The 19,388-nt window shown below is 40.1% G+C and overlaps 1 protein-coding gene across 1 annotated transcript; it reads right to left on the bottom strand.

The window, feature by feature from the left end:
- Positions 1-480: 480 nt before the first annotated feature.
- Positions 481-19,060, bottom strand: nup155 (nucleoporin 155). The gene is made up of 34 exons (XM_047373580.1): positions 18,904-19,060; positions 18,541-18,708; positions 16,309-16,446; positions 16,066-16,162; positions 15,880-15,950; positions 15,713-15,805; positions 15,225-15,488; positions 15,070-15,143; positions 14,330-14,421; positions 12,731-12,828; positions 12,448-12,615; positions 12,239-12,339; positions 11,210-11,380; positions 11,012-11,122; positions 10,744-10,838; positions 10,564-10,649; positions 10,249-10,390; positions 10,059-10,125; positions 9,859-9,974; positions 8,188-8,291; positions 7,921-8,048; positions 7,596-7,787; positions 5,761-5,899; positions 5,552-5,687; positions 5,313-5,466; positions 5,115-5,219; positions 3,475-3,629; positions 3,255-3,384; positions 3,057-3,170; positions 2,853-2,973; positions 2,662-2,772; positions 2,225-2,361; positions 2,023-2,129; positions 481-1,241 (listed from the first exon to the last, which is right to left on the bottom strand). The coding sequence occupies exons 2-34, from the start codon at positions 18,680-18,682 to the stop codon at positions 1,103-1,105; spliced, it is 4,098 nt and encodes a 1,365-aa protein (XP_047229536.1). The 5' UTR covers positions 18,683-18,708; positions 18,904-19,060; the 3' UTR covers positions 481-1,102.
- Positions 19,061-19,388: the final 328 nt, after the last annotated feature.

Below are 19,388 nucleotides of genomic sequence, written 5' to 3'. Positions count from 1 at the left end.
CACATGATAAATGCCACATTAAAAGGTGGAAAATAACCTAAAACAAGAATTTGTTTTCTACAGACGCATGATCTCCACTAAGTCTTTGAAAATTAAAAGGCTAAGCTTATATTTAAAAATGTTAGAAATTATGTATTGCTGATGTAATCATGTATTTTTGACCCCAATGAAACCGTGTAATTCATGTTCACACAGCAACAAAATGAGTTTATTTTCCATAATAAAATCTAACCATAATTATGCACTAGAGTGCAGCTAATTGGAGACTGTTAGCAATTAGTGCCTTGTTAGTTATTACTGTAGGAAACCCTGAGTGAATTTTCAAATTACAAATAATTGCATTGCAATTCCTGTGTCATATTAAAGGAGCAACCTGGTGCTCTTTTCCGCTAATTACTCCAACAATTAAAACAAGGTTATGCTTTAATAAGAGCAGGTCAAGGGTTTTCTGCTCCTCCACAAAAGTCATGACAAGTTCAATTTCTTTATAAAATTTTTATTAGTCCTCCAAATTAGGTCTGAGTTTTTAGTGTAGGTGAAATTATGAACAGTGCCAAGTTAAATAGAGTAACAAAAGCTCTTAAACATAATGGCATGGTTTTACTATCCAAACAATCATTTTCTCTAACTCACACAGGTTTGCAAGTGAGCTTTGGCAAGTGTGACATTATAGCCAAGTTATGTACATAAATACAAAATCAACTGTTAAGATAAAACAGTCAAAACCTTGTGATGTAAAGGCTTGAATCAGTTAAATTCAGCAACGGTTGTGGTGAAAATGTCCCAAATTAGGCTCAAATTGAGCTAATTTTCAATACACGCAACAGAAATTTCATGGGTTTTTAATAAACACATTATTCAACGTCCTGCCATTTTTAGATATCAAACTGCTATTTGCACACAATGCAAATTACAAGCAGTCTTCTCAAAACTCAGCACAATGACAAAAACAGTATGAAATAATTTATAAAACTTGTCTCTGCAAACCTATTATCGCAACATTCATGCCACAACAAAGAAATGCTATCAGGTTGCTTTGTTTAAAGCCAGCGGAGGAACAGCCAGAGGTCAGGCAACTCTTTCGTAATGAAGGTTACTTCTGTCAATGGAGCTTCTCAAGCTTGGCCTGCAGGGACTTGAAGTTGCCGATAGTGTGCTGAAGGGCTGAGTTCGGGCTCAGAGACTGCAGCTCCACGAGGTACCCGCAGATGTTGTCAAGGCAAACGTTGGTGAATCGGCGCCTGGAAAATATTACATGATTTCATCAGTAGGCCGATGATGCAGGTTGTCATCAATGTTTCATTCTGCAAGTTTTGTCTCCACCTTATTGGTTGTTTTACCCATTTCATAAATCACTATGGTGAATAGTTCTTTACCCATCAGAACGTAGCTCTGATTAAGAGGAAACTAAGCCTAAAAGTTGGTTGTATCTTAGAGCCCATTTTTGTTTAGCGAAATGAAAAACTGCATTTTAAAATGGATAATAATTTCCTGCAAATATCAAAAGAACGTCTGAACCAACATCGTCCAAAACTTGGAAACCCCACAGTCTTTTCCAAAGTGATAAGACGTGTTCTGACCCAGGTCTTTTTGGGTCTTAAAAGAAAAAAGGATGGATGGATGGATGAATGAATGAAAGGATGGATAGAATGATGGATGGATGATTTAGACTTGGATAGGGTATCAAATCTGGAAAAATATATTTAACTAACACCTATCTTTTTCAATTTTCATTCAGTCCTGCAGAATATTTAAATTACAATCCATGATTTCCAGGCATTGCAGGCACCAGGTGGAGCACTGATCAGACTGCAGCCTTCCGTTTTTAAGGCCCATCACAGGGCAGAAAATAGAAATTAAAATAGTCAGACCACCTAAAAGACAAATGGTTACTGGCAAATTGTTGAAACTGAAATACTGCTAACAAAGATGCAAATCCCTCCAACCAAAGGTCTTTGACTTGTGTCAATGTTAACGCTACAACGCCCACTACAGGCAAGCAGGTGAACTGGCAGTGCTAACCTGTCATATGTTGGGACTCTGCTGGGGTCCTCCACATATCCTGACAGAAGCACGTGGATGCACTCCACCAAATGTAGAGGTCTCCTCAACCGAAGCCAGCAGGGATCCTACGTAACAGCAAATCAAATCATTTATTGAGAAACATTTAGTATCTTTTTATCCTTAAAAACATGATCTAAACATCTGAAGTCAAGGGAAGTACCCGGGATTTGAAGAGCTGATCGTAAACCTCCAGAAGACGTGGCAGCTGCACTCCAATCTCCAGCATTGTAGATGTGACAAACCCCACATCCCAATTCAGTCTGCAAACTTCCTGCTCCAGAAACTTTACGAGGAACTCTGCAATCATAACACACATCATTCCTCGTTAACACGGCACACGCATAGTTCGCACCTGGGGAAAGAACTGATTATGTCCCAAAACCAAAGACGATCTGCCACGAGTCAATGTCTCTGCAGACATGACAAGTTTCAACAGGCTGCTGGTAAAATGTGGATAATTAGGAACACGAGCAGCAGCTTGGTTTAAACAGAACTGCACCTCAGGGACATGCTCAGATAAAGCATGCAGAAAGGGTGTCTAATTATAATACTTAATCATAAAAAACAATCCTAAAACTGAATATGACTGAAACATACCCAGAGGGAAGTATCGAGGTGTTCCAGCGTAAATTTTCCCCAGTGAAACCAGTTTCAGATTGAGAGATCTCATCCTGTCTGCCGGACTCATGGCCACACTGTCACCCAGCTCTGAAACACAAACCACTGGGGGAGTAAGGGAGATGTGTTGTACATGAAAACAGAGGATGGGTTCTGATGTTCTTATTTACCGTTCTCCAAGATCTCCTGCCACAGTGAGTGGACCAGTATTGGGTCTGAGTGTCCTGCACAGTGAATTATGGCCAGCTTGCACTCAGACAGTTTAAAATGGTCAGCAAACTCTCCATACAGCTGTGTGGCAGAAAGAGTAACAGTAAAACATTTTGCATTCCCAATAAACACTGAAATCATATTTTTCTGTTGTTTTCAGCCACCTTTGTAATGTCCATTAGCTCAGAGTCCAGCTGCGAGATGGCATTTTTCACTGAGGGATGATGGGAGTACTGCCTGATCAGGGTTTCCTGGATCTGCACTTGAATGCGCACAAGCTGGAAGAAAGTGGAAACACACAAACATTAAACCCTGAATCCTTTGTTAGGATTCCCTCTTAGCCATCAATGAAGCTGAAGCACCTCCATCTTCTCCTCCAGCTCGTGAAGGAACTCTCCGTCAGACGCCTGAGCCGAGATGCAGGAGGAACTCTTTGCAGACAGGATGGCTCGAGCGATATACTCCAAACGCTGCTTCAGGGATATCTCGGTGCTGGAACATCCAAAGAGGAAATATAAAAGCATTTAAAAAAGCTTTGTTTAAATAAAAACAGTTAAAACTTTTCTCCTGCTCTGCTCAGACCTGTGCATGTCAGCAAGGCGGGCCAAGACATGAGCTGCTTTGCCAAAGCTGCGATTCTTCTCATAGTAGCGCCACAGTAGGTCCATGTTGTGAACCTTGCTCTGGTCCTGTTTTATCATATGCATCAGGTGTTCTTCAAGATAGGGAGAATTCACCTAGGAAACGAAAGCCAAATGGAGGTCAAGCTTACTTCTGGGACTTTTATTAAAGAAATCTTACAAAAATACACCACAGATGAAACAAATTCTAATGCTGAGTCTTCATATGCTTTTACAATAAAATGTAAGTTATTCAAGTAATTTAAATCTGGAGCAAAATGTGCAACAGTTTAAAGGCAAATGGAAATGCATCCTGCTGAATTATTCTGAACCTAAAGCAGATGCAGAAATAAAAACAAAAAACAACAATCGAGTGAAAGAGGTCCTGCAGAACCATTATCTCATGTCACTGGCAGCCTATGACATAAACAAGGAGCTGGATGGAAATCTGTATACATCCAGTGTGAAACTGAATGTTGCACAGTTCCAGTCAGATGTTAACATGCACTCATGATCAGCACTAATGTCATTAATTCAGCTCCTTTAAGAATGATTTTTTTTTTAACTGTTCTTTCTCCAGGGGCTAATGATTGTACAATAAGCAACTTCAATGATTTTAAAACAGTAATTAAATGTCCCTTAGTAAGTTATACCTTGAACACACTTCTGGTATAACTGTGGCTGGATGTTTGACCACTAATCTTCTCTGAACTGCTCAGTTATTTTTAATTGATTGGTTTCCTGACACTGAAACAGCATTTGTAGAGCAAGTTTTACCCAGAGTTGAGTCCTGGGGTTCGGAAAGGCCACTGGATCAAAATCTACACCTTCAAGCATAACTAGATGGACCTGAACTGTCCCCCTCACACAAAGGAAAATTGGTTTTGATTTTCAGGAACAACCCAGGACAACCAAGGCTCAAGTCTATTATAAACTCAGAGGCTGGACCGCCAGTGTCACTGTCCACAGTAAAATCAATTTGACATCTACATCAAGAAAGATGTGCCTACATGAGTGAAAATGTTTTATAAGAAACGTTTTATACCTCTATAGGGACTGAGCCATTAGACTACAGTGGCAAGAGTCACTGTGAGGGTAAGAACATTGCCCCTGATGCTTCTGGAATAACCCCAACTTCAGCTGTATTAAAAACTTGAAGCCAACAAATGTTAAGAAACTTCAACTATTTGATTGCCAAGAAAATCTGGCAAGAATCCAGTTAGAAAGATCCAAAAAGGTTGTTAATGCAACAAAAGGTGTGTTCGGGGTGCCACTTGCTGAAGGACAAAACAATAAAAAAAATAAGCTTTCTTATTCTAAACTAGAAAATAGTTCAGTTTAAATAAAATGTGAAAAGCCCCGAATTAATGATTATCACGCCCGCGATACGTGTGATTTTCTGATTGAAACAAACAACCATTAACGATTTAGAAAGTTAGTTTCACTTCAGAAATACAATTCTTCCTCTGCATAAAAAAATCGTAACATTTTAAACTTGTGGGGACAAAACGAAATTTCCCTCGAGTCCCAAAACAAAGCGTTATGACGATTTGAAGAAACACAATTTTAGTGTTTACACATGCAGGAACATAATAGTATTACCTCCAGCAGCTTGTCCGTCAGGTCAGCCTGAATAAGCCAGTTGTAAAGGGCGATGTGAAACAGCTCATCCTGGGACCTCTGGGCCAACCCGAGCATCTGCTCACACTACAGGGGAGTGACAGATTCTCATTAGAAATGTGGATCACGTACATAGGGATGAAGGGGAATGAGTATCAACTGTGCCCCTTTTTGACTCACGTGTGCCGTAGCTTCTTCGTTGCTAAGCATGTTTGGATCTGAGGTCATAACGGGGGGTCCCGGCTGCTTTGGAACGCTGGGCGACTGAGGAGCTGCTTTGCTCTGGTTCACCAGCTCCTGCATGGTGTCTGTGATGCACTTATAACAGGAAAGTCTGAAAAACGGGAGGAAATTAACGGTTTGTGACGACAGCCAGCGCATATACACAGGATTGTAATGTTGTTTCTTTGTAGTCTTACCTTTCCTGGAAGGCCAGCTGCCCCACTTTGTCCTCCTCAGGCTCTCCATTTTTATAGAAGTGGGGTCCTAACCTCTGTGGGTCCTTTTTGTCTGCTGCTGTGAGGCACAACTCTAGAACTCCTTCATAGAAACGCACTGAAATGATAAATAGTATTAGCAAGTAGAACGCTAAAGACAGAAAATGCAGCAGTGCTACCCACATCTGTACCTTGTCTGTACTGGGAGCATACAAGCGGCAGGTCGGTCTGCTGGCTGATCTGCTGGTAGAGTTGCAGAGACTCTCTCAGCGTCCTCTCCTTCTCCACTTTGTTCTGGATTTGCTTTGAGCTCTGCAGTAACTCGTTAGCCTAAGAGGAAGCAAATAAACGGTCAACAAGACCTTTCATTTGAAAAATTTTAATGAAAACAAAGTTATATCTTGGATGAAACGTCCAAATTATGCGTGTTGAAAAAGTGCCTTCCCCATTTATTCACAATACAACCACAAACATCAAAGCATTTTATTGGTGTTTTATGCGACAGACCAACACAACGTGGTGCATAGTTAAGAGGTGGAAGAAAGAAGATATGTGGTTTTCAAAATCTGAGAAGTTTGCAGTGCATTTGCATTCAGCCCCCATTTACTTAGATACTCCTAAATAAAAATCCAATATCACCAAATGAATTCAAAATCCACCTCATTAGTAAAGTTACAGAAATACAAACCTGCCAGGACATGGCTTTCCATCTAAATTGACAGGCTGCACATTAATAGGAGAATTAGACAAGAGGCCAGTGGTTACTTTGGAGGAGTAGCAGAGATTCACAACTCAGGAGGGAGAATCTGTCAAGAGGGCGACTATTAATAATATAATTCCACAAATCTGGCCTTTATGGAAGAGGGTCAAGAGGAGAAAAACAAACCATTTACTTATTATTTTACAGAATCATACTCAGATGATTCTGCAGTCGTGGGGTGGATCAGAGATGGACAAGAAGCTGAGTACAGGAAGGTGGAGGACCGCTTTGTGACATGGTGTGGAAACCATCACCTCATTTTGAACGTGACTAAAACAAAGGAGATGATTTTAGATTTTAAGAGAAACAGGAATAAGTCAAAAACTATTTCCATCATGGGAGAAGAAGTGGAGGTGGTGGAGGAGTATAAATACCTCGGTGTTCACCTGGACAACAGACTGGAGTGGAGATGCAACTGTGAAGCCATCTACAAGAAGGGACAGAGCAGACTGTACTTCTTGAGGAAGCTTAGGTCCTTTGGTGTTTGCAGCAAGGTGCTGCATATCTTCTATAAGTCTGTTGTGGAGAGTTTGATCTCTTCTTCCATCATCTGCTGGGGAAGCAGCATCAGAACCAGGGACTTAAAAAAGCTCAACAAGCTGATAAAAAAGGCTGGCTCTGTTCTGAGGACTCCTCTGGAACCTCTGGAGATCATTGTGGAAAGACGGATTCTTCATAAAATGAAGAACATTATGGAGAACCCTGAGCATCCTCTTCATGAGACTGTCCTACAACAACAGAGTGTCTTCAGTCAGAGGCTTCTTCAGATCTGCTGTAAGACGGAGCGCTACAGGAGATCCTTCCTGCCCACAGCCATCAGCATCTACAACGACTCTTTGAAGAAACCTTCATAATATGAGCTACAACAACATTTAATTTCCCTTTGGGATTAATAAAGTATTTTTGAATTGAATTGAATAAAGATCGCCACAAGCCATGCAGCAGACACTACTGCTGCAGAAGGTTTGAGACTGGGGAAAAGGTTGCCGGACAAAAACCCAACAAATGAAGCGGGCTCTACAGCGGAATATTTGAATTAAATATTTATGTTTTAAAATGACCCAGTCAAAGTTCAGACCTAAGTCATGTTGGGGGTGGGGGGGTTAAACCATGTCTTATTTTCCCTCCACTTTAGAATTACTGGACTACTTTATGTTGGTAAATCCCATAAAATCCCAATGAAACACATGGACAATTGTGACAAACATAACCAAAAAAGGAAAAAGCTGAAGTCGTATAAATACTTCTGCCAGGCGCCGTACGTACCTTTGAGCAAACGCTGTCATCGCTGCTGTACAGCAGGGGACAGAGATCCCGCAGGTGATTGCTGATGGCGTCCACTGAGGCGTTATCTTTGATATAAACATTAATAAGCCCTGTGATTAGAGCTCCAGATAACTCCTTGCCTCGAGTCACTACATCCTTAAAACTTGCCCCCTTCATCTGCTCTTGAAACTCCTGTGAATAAAAAGAATGGCAGCAAGCAGAAATGAAGCAGTGGGTTTTTTTTCTTCTTTGCCTCAAAGCCTTGGAAATAAAACTTCAGAGACTCATAAGCATCTGCTTGAAATGTGTTTGTGCTCACAAGTACCTTTGGCAGCTCAGACATAATGAGGCTGAAGTGATGATCGCAGAGGAGTTTCCAAAGTGCCAGAGTTTGATAAGAGCAATACACTAGCTGCTGGATACCCTGCAGGGATGCTTTCTCGTAGACCTGAGCTGAAGAAAGATATGGAGGTCAGTCTTGTATGTAAGAAAGACTAAAGAGAAAGGCCATTAGTGAACACAGTTGACTACAAATACGTCTTTCCCTTCGTGGCCTTTATGTGAAAACACAGAGGGAACTGGTTAAACTCACTGTGATACTTCCTCTGAAGCTCCTGCTGAACCTGCTGAGAGCTGGCTCCGTCAGGGCGCATAAATCCCAGCAGCCTTTGCTGCAGGTTGGCAGGGGAGCTGTAGCTAACGAGAACCAGAACACAAGGAAAATGATTTAAGTTTAGAAAGAAGTTTTTCAGGGAGACAGACAGAGAAAGAGCGCGAGAGAGTAATCCTGTTTAAATCTGATTCATGGTCAGGATATTAGCAAAACACAAAATTGCGATGGCAGTGATGAGTTTCTTATCAACAGCTATGATACCCCCCACCACTTCCTCTCATTCTTAGGGTCTTTGTCATAAAGATCTATATTAGTTGTGATGAGCAGAATTTGATTGCTTTACACTATATATTGCTATCAGTACTTTGCAATAATTTAAACAGATCAAAACTGAAATAACAATAACTGTTGCTACCTAAGGACGTCTTCAGGTATTTCTCTCTCAGATTCTAGCCTTTTTTTCTAATGAGAGGAAAAGCAGTGCAACCAGCACCTGCATCTGAGGACACCATGCTTCTGTGCAGCCACTCTGATTGCTTCATCTTTAAACTTAGATAGGCAGAAATAGTCACCAAAAAAAATAGAAATTTATTCTGCCTTTAGTCCAACCTGTCCAGCTCATCCACTTCCTCAGATGATTTTTTCTGTCTGAAAAACCCATCTGAGCTGCAGGCTGAATGTTGTTGCTGATAAGAGCTGCTGTTGGGCTGTCAACCAGCCACAAGTAGTTAAAATGAGAAAGACCTGCAGCTTTATTCCAGCAGAGCAAACCCACTCTGCAGGGCCTATTATCATCTAGTTCCTCTAATGAAGGAACTAACAGATTTTGTTATTGTTTTGTTTTTACACTAGGATCTACAATGCCTAAAATCCTGATATTTGTATCTAAACATACTAAATAATATTTTATATTTGCTCTACCTTTAATTTGTTCATGAAAATTCCCAAAAATAAAATTTGTTTGTTTGACATTGAAACGGGAAGAACAACAGGTCCAGTTAAAAGCTGTAAAATTGTCCCTTTTCTTAAAAACCAAAACAATTAATGTTATTAACCACATCAATTTAGGCTTTTTATCAGGACCTTTAAAAAAAACTTTTTATTTTTTCCAAAATTCAAATTCAAACTTTTACTTTTATACTTAGGATTAAGTTTTGATGTGGCAAATCAAAAAAAAAATGGATGCGATTTAAATGCAAATTAGGGTAAAAAGGACTCGATAAGGAAAAAGCAAAGTTCCATCCAAAAGATCCTCTGACATCTTCAAGCACCAAGACTTTCAGGTGGAGTCGTAACTACCATTGATACTAGGAGGTCTAGAGCCCTCTGTTTATATCATGTTAAAAAAAATACTCAAATTTACCATAAACACTAAAGTTGGCTGGCAAATATAAAATAAATAGCTAAAGTGTGATGATTGTTTATCATTAGTGGAGATCAGCTGCCAAAATGTCATAACTAAAAAAAACAAAAGACCCTTTCAGGATTAGAGCGTTGTCCTGATGAAATGCTTTCAGGAAGCTTCCCTCAGCGCCTTGTCAAAACTGATGCACAAATGCCGTGTGAACTAAAATCCTAAAAAAAAAGTCATAAATATACAAACTAACTCAATGCCAAAATAAAAATATTGGCAGAGGAAACAGCTCTTACCTCGCAGCACCAAGAGAAGAAGGACTGAGCTGAGAGTTTTTATCAAGGAACTCCTGCAAACCTCTGAGCTGCAAAAGGACCGACTCCAGCTGGAACGAGTCAACAGTGCTTTCCAACTGTGGGGACAACAGATAAACAGATATCACAATATTTGTTGGTATTTATTGCAATAATAAAAACGGCCCCGTTAATGTACTTACAATACTGATAGTCTGGTTTCCTTTGCTTATCGTTTTCTCAAAAGCAAGACTTCCATCCCAAAGATTTCTGTTAACATTAAAGGAGACAGAGTTAAAGGTCACCACTGGCAAACATCAGCATCAAGAGCTCTACTAAATTACCATATCCACACAAATTTAAGCTCCGAACGAGAAAATCATGCAGAATTACCCGAGAATGCGAACAAAGTAGATGCAGATGCCGTTGTGTTTTCCGGAGAAAATCACCTCTGGACCAGCTGACATCGGAGTGATCGGTGCAGATCCAGACTGCATCGGTGCAAACGGTGTTCCAAATGCAGGAGGCACCACACCTGTGACAAGCATTAAAAAAGATTTAACATTTAATCTTAACTCTCATGTCTTTTTTTTTTTGTCTTGTTAACTTGTGCAAAAACGAATTGTGCTAATGTGGTTTTAGATTATGTTTTATATTTCAACACCGGTGTATCTTCAAGCGCATGGTTTCACAAATCCACACACTAACCCGGTGCCGGAGAGCTCATCACAGGTCCGACAGTACTGGGTGTCGCCATGGCAGCGGGAAATCTCATCTGTGCTTCTCCTCCATATCTAATTCCAACACAAAAACAAGAAAGAACCACTGTTCAGTTTGCACATAATGCAAACATTCATGAATATGCAGGGCTAAAAATAATCATCCGACCTGAAAAATGCTCTTGTGGCCCATTGTGAGACCTCTCTATCACAAGCAGCGCTGGAACAAGCCAGGATGAGTGCTGTGGCACAGGCCTGCTCCTCCTGAACAAAACAGGATAAATATGTCAACAAATGGTTAATGGGATTGTGAAAAATACGTCCATATTTAAATGTTTGTGGAATAATAACACGTTGCTTAGATGTGTTTATACGGGTCATAAACAGATTTGAAAAACAACACAACAATGGTATAAAACATGAAACAGCAGTAGTACCCTGTGCAACTTGAAGAAGCGCTCGACTTCCTCGCTTTCTCCTCCAGCGCAGCTGACCAGGAGGTGGCGCAGCTGGTCAACTGGACGCAGCTTCTGAAAGATGTGGCTTCCCTGCAAGGCAGAGAACAAGTTTAAGACTACAAATCCCTACAAACTAAATCAAACCTCAACGTGATGAGCAGCGTCTGCATTTTTAACCTTTGCAGAAAGGAGGACGAATTTCTGTGCAGAAATGTTTTGCTGCTGGACAACCACAGGTGAATCTGTGATGGGGATCTGCTCCTTGTTGAGAGGAGTAAAAATCTTAGGAGGCCTCTCGTCATTAATGGCACAAAGAGCCCAAGAGTGTCCATCAACATTAGACATCATCTGCAAAGAGTGAAAAAAATAAGTATACTGCAGCAATACTTTCTGTTCAAACAGTATAGACAGTGTCAGAGGTCTCAAAACACTCGTTAAGGCATCATTTTTGGAGCTTTTTACAATGCATTTAAACGGTTATATTTTCAGGGTGGATTTTTAATAGCAAAAAAAGATGCATATGTTTGACTTTAATGCAGATTTTATTTAATTTAAACAGGTTCTAAATTACATATACAGGCTTAAATGTATACATGCAGCTCCATTCATACTTGGAGCAATTTTCCTTAGGTTGCAGAGAAATCACATCCCTTTTTGTAGCCACCAATGGGTTTTGTCATAATCCTGGCTGGATATCTGCCCACTCTTCTAGGCAGAGCTCGCCTAAACTGCTAGGTCTCCTAGCACCGACCAGACATTTAGGCATAGTCTCAGTGAGTTTAGGTTAGGGCTATTCTACAAGCCTAATGTTAGATTGCTAGCGTTGATGTGTTTACGATCGTTATCCTGTTGATGTACCAAATTTCTTTTAAGTTTCAGCTGGCCAGCTGCTACTTTACGGTAAAGCTCTGTAACTTTACTCCAGTTTTGACCCAACCACTTTGTGCACTGCACTGTGAAGAGCAGGGAAAATCCATACTAGATTCAAACCTGTGCACACAATTACTTTTAAAAAAGTAAAATCCCTGTAAAACCATTCTACCCTGGAAAAAAATGTCTCAAATGAATCACCGAAGGCCCACAGTGAAAATGACAGAACTATGATGTGTACATAAACCTCTGACAGGCAATGCATCTGAAAAGAAACTACAGAGAACACATGATTTGGATATTCTGATTTCTAATTATTTGTTTGGTGTGTGCAACCTGTGTCTCCATCAGGGGTTTCTTGAAGGGGAAAGAGTCATGATTGATGCACCACAGGATATCACTGTCTTCTGTCTCTGAAGCAGCCATGAGCAGAACACCTGCAGCATTAGAAATGTTACATGGACATATCATTTCACATTAACTGGGGTAATGGAAGTCAGACAACAAAACATGGCTAAGCTTAGGAATCCCATCGGGTCTCTAACCCTTGCTGTGCAGAGCCTTGTGAACCTTTGATGGCTTCTGCAGGGTGGAGGAGGCGGAAAAACCTGGTGGCAGCCGAACATGGACCAATGCAAGCAGGCTTGGGCAAACTGCAATATGCTTCTGGTGCTGAGGTGCAAAAGGTGTGGTGGTGAAGTAGAGGCGCACGCCTGCAAAAACAATAAATAAATAAAAGAAACCGGACGCACTAAATCGTGCCATGATGGGTGAACATATTCACTATTAACCACTAGTCTCCTCAGATTCATGCTCTTAAATCTTTACCTGCATGAGTAACAGCGAGCAGGTGGCAATCCGAGGACTCAGATCTGTCGATGACCGAGATCTGAACAATGGGTCTGAAGACAGAACGATCAATCGTCCTAAAACAGAGTTTTACAAAAAGGTAGGTCAGAATGTGAGAAGAATGATTCGCTCATAGGCAACAAACATAAAGGTACATCTAAAAAATGTCATTATGAAATAAAGTTCAATGTATTTTGTCATTCATTTCAGAAAGTGAAACCAGTTATTGAATAGTAAACTAGAGAATATTATAGATTCTTGACATAGAGTAAAATATTTCAACCGTATATTTGTTATTTTGATTCCTATGGCTTACAATAAGAAAAAAAACTAAATTTGGTGTCTCCGAAAATTTGAATATTACATAAGATCAATAAGAAAATATTTCAAACTTCTAGAAAGTGTGTTCATTTTTTTTTTGCACTCACTATTTGGTTTTGCATGGATTACTGCATCAATGCGCCATGGCATCGAGGCGATCAACCTGTGGCTCTGCTGAGCTGTAATGGAAGTCCATGTTGCTTTGATAGCAGCCTTCACGTCATCTGCATTATTTGGTCTGGTGTGTCTCATCTTCCTCTCTCTTCACAATAGATTCTCTATGGGGTTCAGGTGAGTTGATTTTATCAGGAATCAAGCACAGTCACACCATGGTCACTGAACCAGCTTTTGGATCCTTTGGCAGTGTGGGCAGGTGCCAAGTCCTGCTGAAGAACGAAATCAGTATCTCCCTAAAGCTCGTCAGCAGAAGGAAGCATGAAGTGCTCTAAAATGTCCTGGTAGATGGCTGCGTTGATTGTGGACTTCAGAATACACAGTGGACCTACTTTAGCAGAGGACATGAAACCGCATCACTGACTGTAGAAACTTCACACTGGACTTCAAGCAACATGGACTCAGGTCCTCTTCACTTTTCCTCCAGACTCTGAGACCTTGATTTCCACATGAAATACAATTGTTACTTTAAACTGAAGGGGACTTTGGACCACTGAGCAACAGTCCAGTTCTTTCTTCGCTTAGTCCAGGTAAAAGGCTTCTGACATCGTCTCTGGTACAGGAACCAGACATGAGGTATGTTGCTGTTGTTGACTCCACCCTTAGTCCACTCCTTAATATGCTCTCCCAAATTCTTGAATGGATTTTGCTTGACAATCCTCTCAAGGCTGTGGTCATCCCTGTTGCGATGCGCATTTTCCATCCACTCAACTTTCTTATATAATGCTTGGATACAGCACTCTGAACAACCAGCGTATTTAGCAATAACTTTTTCTCATTTGGTATCAAAGACTTCTATCCAGTCAGCAGTCTTCCCATGATTGTCAAGCCTACTGACCCAGACCGAGAGACCATTTAGGGCCTCAGGAAACCTGTGCAGGTGTTTTGAGTTAATTAGCTGAATAGGGTGGGACACCATGAGTTTCCAATATTTAAACATTTTTACAATGTTGTAATTTTCTGAGACACTGAATTAAGAAATAAAGGCTTGAGTTTCACATAAGTGAAAAATAATATGGAACTTTTTTTTTGTTTTACAATATCCTAATTTTCTGAGATGAACACAGAGTTCCCACAACATACCGAGCAATGTTTCCTGCAGCTGCTATGATGGAGCTCTGCGACATAGTTGCCACACGACTCATTCCTTGGCCATCAGCACCCAAGTCATACACCTAAAGAAACAGGTTAATATTTTAGCTTACTGAAGGATTTCATGTGTGTTATGGTTGTTGTGCAAATAAATAAATAAAAGTAATAATATGGATTCAGATGAATGGTTCATTTTCCAAGGTGGAATGATTATTCAACATTCAACTTGACTGATTAAACACCAAATGCCTTGTGGAGAAACGTTTTATGGTCAGATGAGATACAGATTGCTAATAAAAATGTTCCCACTGATTCCTGAGAAAAGGCATAAAATCATTTCTAACATGAAACTGTTCAATAAATGTCCAATCCTCATTATTTCAAAAAGTATGTGCCCCTTACATTGTTTTATTATGTTTTGAAATGAACCTGCCTTAGTCCCTATCAGAAGCAATTTTCTTAGTTAAATGAAACATCCACAGAGCTGGGTGTTTCAGCAGGACAATAATTATAAACCTTTTGAAATGAAGAAAGAAGGCTAGCATAAACCCTCTGGAAATCTACAGAAAATTCAAACATGTGCACCCAATTCTTCAGTTTAAAAATCTGTGAAATTATTCATTGCGAAATAATTTCACCCTGAAAACAGAAGAGTTGAAAGGCATCTTTCACAGCTTGAAATGGGGGTCATCCTAAGCGTATGTAAACTATGATCAGAACTGATGTTGTACCTGCAGGACATCTTTCTCAGAGCGGGTGAAGAGTGTGTTGCGAGAATTATCAATTGCAATCTGTACAATGGGATCTGTGGAGAATAGAGCCAAAAAACAAGGTCAAAAGCCAAACATTTGACTGCCAACAAGCATAGCAATGTGCTCCTTCTCACCATCTTCAGAAAAAGAGAACTGGAGTACAGAGGGAATGAGGAAGGACAAAGAGCTTTTGGAGTGGTTGATTTTTCTGCAACGTTGGCTGAGCCAGCCCGCCTCTGCCTGGTAAGCTATTTCATAGAGACAGCCATCCTTTCCTGCCATGAAGATGCGTCCCAGATCTGTAGAGGTGATGGACAGGATGTAGGTGTTGTCTGTCGGGATTGAGAAGAGGGGGTCCGGAAGCAGCTGCATCCCACCAGACATGCTGTCGTTTACTCCTGTAAAAAGACACAGACAGGAAAAAATATTTTCTTAACATGTTACCTTGATTTTATTTAAGGTCATAGAAGAAATAGGCACCAAAATTTAGATTATGGTTACATTTTTACAGAAACCCTGAAGGCAGGATTTACACCAATAACCCAAACTGTAATGGTGAAAATAAAAACATTCTGATATCCTAAGAAAAATGCAACAACCACATTATTGCAGACAAACTTACCGGCTTGGCTCTTGGGGAAACTGAGTCCAAGGATTACCACATCCACAGAGGTGGCTAAAACCAGGAGGTAGTGGATGTGTGGTTGTAAAATCCCTAAGACAAAAAAAAATATTATCGCAAACCCATTTTTAAGAAAAATACAAATGCAAAATTATTTTTAAACATACCTTGCTTTGGTTTAACTAGACCCACAGCTAGAATTGTTTCAATCAGGCCATCAAAGTAGGCCACATCTCCCCTGCAAATACAACCAAAAAGGGAGAGACAATCCTTATAAACAAAACTGAAGGCTATCAACAATACATTTTAGGCTCTGAGAAACATTTCAAATGGCTGTGTGCGGTTATACCAACCCATCTTCGTAATTCCACATGAAGATGTCATTGTCGATTGTGAGCCACGCTCGACAGATCTCAGGAAAAACTCCCATCATGCAGTTGAACTGCATATCTACAATATGGTTAAGCTGCAAAACAAAGCTCTTTGGCAACAAAAATCAAAAGCAGAGAACAAAGCAAGTTTCTTTGGTCTGAAGAAAACACCTGCGTGCGTCTGAAATCACAGGATAAGTGTTACCGGATGTCCTGAAAGGATACGGCTAAACTGCTCCACCAGCTCAGGTGGCAGCGGGACTCTTCGGACTGCGCTCAGTTCTGGCAGTTTTGGTACGCTGAGCAGGCCGGGTCCCTGCAGAGGATAGTCCATGTCCGACACTCCAGAGAGGGACGGCATGTCTGTTAATAAATACATAAAATCAAGAAATAGATCCGTCTGTGTATCGTATTTGATTTCCCAACTCAGTCATGAATAGAGCGGCACAATGGATCAAATTGCAATCATCACTGCAACATCATTGTGTGCAGTATCACAATAACAAAGGAATGCTTGGATGCAATGATTGGTTGGATATTAATCAAAAAGCATCATGCATCCAAATAATATTTCTGGCCTGTTGCCCAGACTTTATTTTTTTTGGGACGAGACACTAAATCCACACAGAGAGGTGGGGACTCTGTGACGAAGATAAAGAAAGAAGAGCTACATTCTGTCAGTTAAATCAAGAAACTTAAACTCCAAATTATTCCATATCTTTGTTCGGGTTCGAGAACAAAGAAAAAAAGCTTTGATGGAGAAAATAGGAACAAATAAACATGTACAGAATATTCATGAGAGTGTAAATCAGAAAAAAGTTCAAGTATCCTTGGGTACACGTCTACCTTACGTTTCAATGGCATACAAAGATAAAAAGCTTTGTGTAATGTTTCAGCATTGCATACAAAAAAAAAAACGTATTTTGTATGCGATGCTGGAAAAAAATTTATGACATGAGCATTACAACTTAAAGACTCCATATACATTGCACATATGTGCAAAGATTTTAGCAAATTCTACTTAAATGTTGCAGCAATGACCCGATTATAACGCTCCTCTATCTGCACTGGTTCACTCATCTGAACCATACCAAATGCTTACAATGGCTGTCCTGGAGTTTAATTTCCCAAATATTAATTGACCACTTAGGGGACAGACTAAATAGAGAAAGGAGTGGGCAGTCCTGGTCCTCGAGGGCAAGTCTTATCTCCTGAGCCTGTCACCAATTCTTTAAGAGCCTGTTAATGCCTATGCAATTTCAAGCGTGTTCAAGAAAACAATTAAAACATGCAGAGCACCAGCCCTCAGGGACCAGCGTTGGCCACCCTAGGTATGAAGCAATGAACTTTCAGTCAATCATTAAAAATGGTATTAAAAAACACAACATGATGTCCTGCTAAAAACTGATTCACTCCATTCTTATGCGGTACTTACATCGTCATATAAACACAATACAAGATGGGGTCGCATAATCAGTGACACACAAACATCAGATGTGACAAATCTTGGTGCACAAAACATGCTTCATTCCTTCTTCTTTAGAGCCTCGTAAAAGGCATTTTAAAATCCTTGAACATAGGTAGCATGATAGGAACCCGCATGACAGCAGTTAAGTCGCATCATGGCAGGATGCACGATGTAAGAGGAGCATCATCCTTTGACACGAGTATTATAGCATATGCAGCCCCATGAACAAAACCCATCTCTGATCTTAACTACTTTCCAGTGATAAAGAATGTAAACAAAACAGAAGAGCAGGCGCAAAAATAGGTAGAATACTGTTTTCATTTCAAAGTGAAAGGTTGAGGGATGCATTTATCTTGGTGCTCACCTGCACAGCAAATTCACTTCAGAGGCGTTGTTTACAAGGGCGAATAGAACAAATATTTCTTTGTATTAAACGTTTAGGTTAGTTCTTGCCTTCAAATCCCCCCACCCAAGAAATATCTTTAAAAACAAAATGGTGATTATTGAAATGACGCTTTTGATTACGATTTACCCGCATTTTTATCTGAATTATGTCTTTCTGTACTATTGCCATTTCCATTAAACTTTTTGATGTTGGTCACCAAGAGTTAAATTAATCGTTGGCATAAAAGATTGTGAAAGCCCTTCTTAGAGGCCAAATACATTACTGAAAAACAGTATTTATGTGCATGTCACCTGAGACATTTAGCCTTCCAAATATGGCATAATGACTCATTTGCATAATTGCACATATTAATATGGCAATGACAAATGTGATTTGATATGGTGTGCAGATTTAATTCTTAAACTTTGATATATATTTCATGTCTACAGCCAACAATGTAGACATTTAATCCGGCTGACAAACTTGAGTGTGTAACAGAGCAACAGAGTTATTTTTTGACTTTCCAGTTCCTCCCATTCCTCCTTCCATCTGATGTTTGGGATGAAAACCCAAGACGAGTGATCATCAGCTGGATCAGACTTACTGTGTGAAGGGACGCTGAGCAGCTCGGATAGGTCTGGAAAGTAGCGGTCATCCTGCAAATGTCTGTCTATCAACCGGGCAGAGTTATCCAGCGCCTCGGCAAGCGCAGCTGCGGGGCTGCTGGGTCCAGCGGCGGACGGCATGGCTGGGAAAACCACCGCCGACTTACCTGGAAGACAAAAAGAGACGTGTCTGTGTAAATGTAACTTTACAGATTCTGTGAGTCAAAGTTAGCCATTGCTAGCAAGATGCTATAGCGCCGGTTAGCTGTCTGCTAGAACTATACTCCTATTATTTAGCATGCAAGCTAACAACTAGCTAAATATCAAATAAAGTGTCTTCAAAAGGAAATTAGTTAGTTTACCAGGCTGCAGATGTTCTGAGTGGTTCTGACTTTGTTGGTTGAAACGTTTTGTGGTGTGTATTGTGCTGCAAATTTAAACAAAAACACCCGACACACACACACTAACCCGCCAACCTCATGCGCGGAAGCTTTCTTGTTTGCTTTCTCAATGATTTGCTGCTTGAGACCAAGTAACGGTGGTACTGCCACCTACTGGTGTGAACAATATTGTTCTAAAAGATCATTTAACAATCATTTTCAGTATTTGGCAGAAAAATGTTTTAATATAATGATGAAAGGAAAACAATAGGTAACATTTATGTACTGATAATATTCATCGTAGCCTACTATGCAGAAATTATGATTTATCTCATATCTGTTTTCCCAGGTGTAAGATGTTTTTTGTAGTTTTTTTTATTGTTATTAGCGTTTTCTCTGTATTTTAAAAAAAGTAAATCTTAGGATTGTCGCTGCATTTTCCCAATTTTTTAAATCATTTTAAAAAA

Source organism: Girardinichthys multiradiatus, chromosome 8 (assembly GCF_021462225.1).
Source record: "Girardinichthys multiradiatus isolate DD_20200921_A chromosome 8, DD_fGirMul_XY1, whole genome shotgun sequence".
Taxonomy (NCBI): domain Eukaryota; kingdom Metazoa; phylum Chordata; class Actinopteri; order Cyprinodontiformes; family Goodeidae; genus Girardinichthys; species Girardinichthys multiradiatus.
Note: the sequence above shows the minus strand (reverse complement) of the source record. Positions and strands in the feature narration are given on the sequence as shown.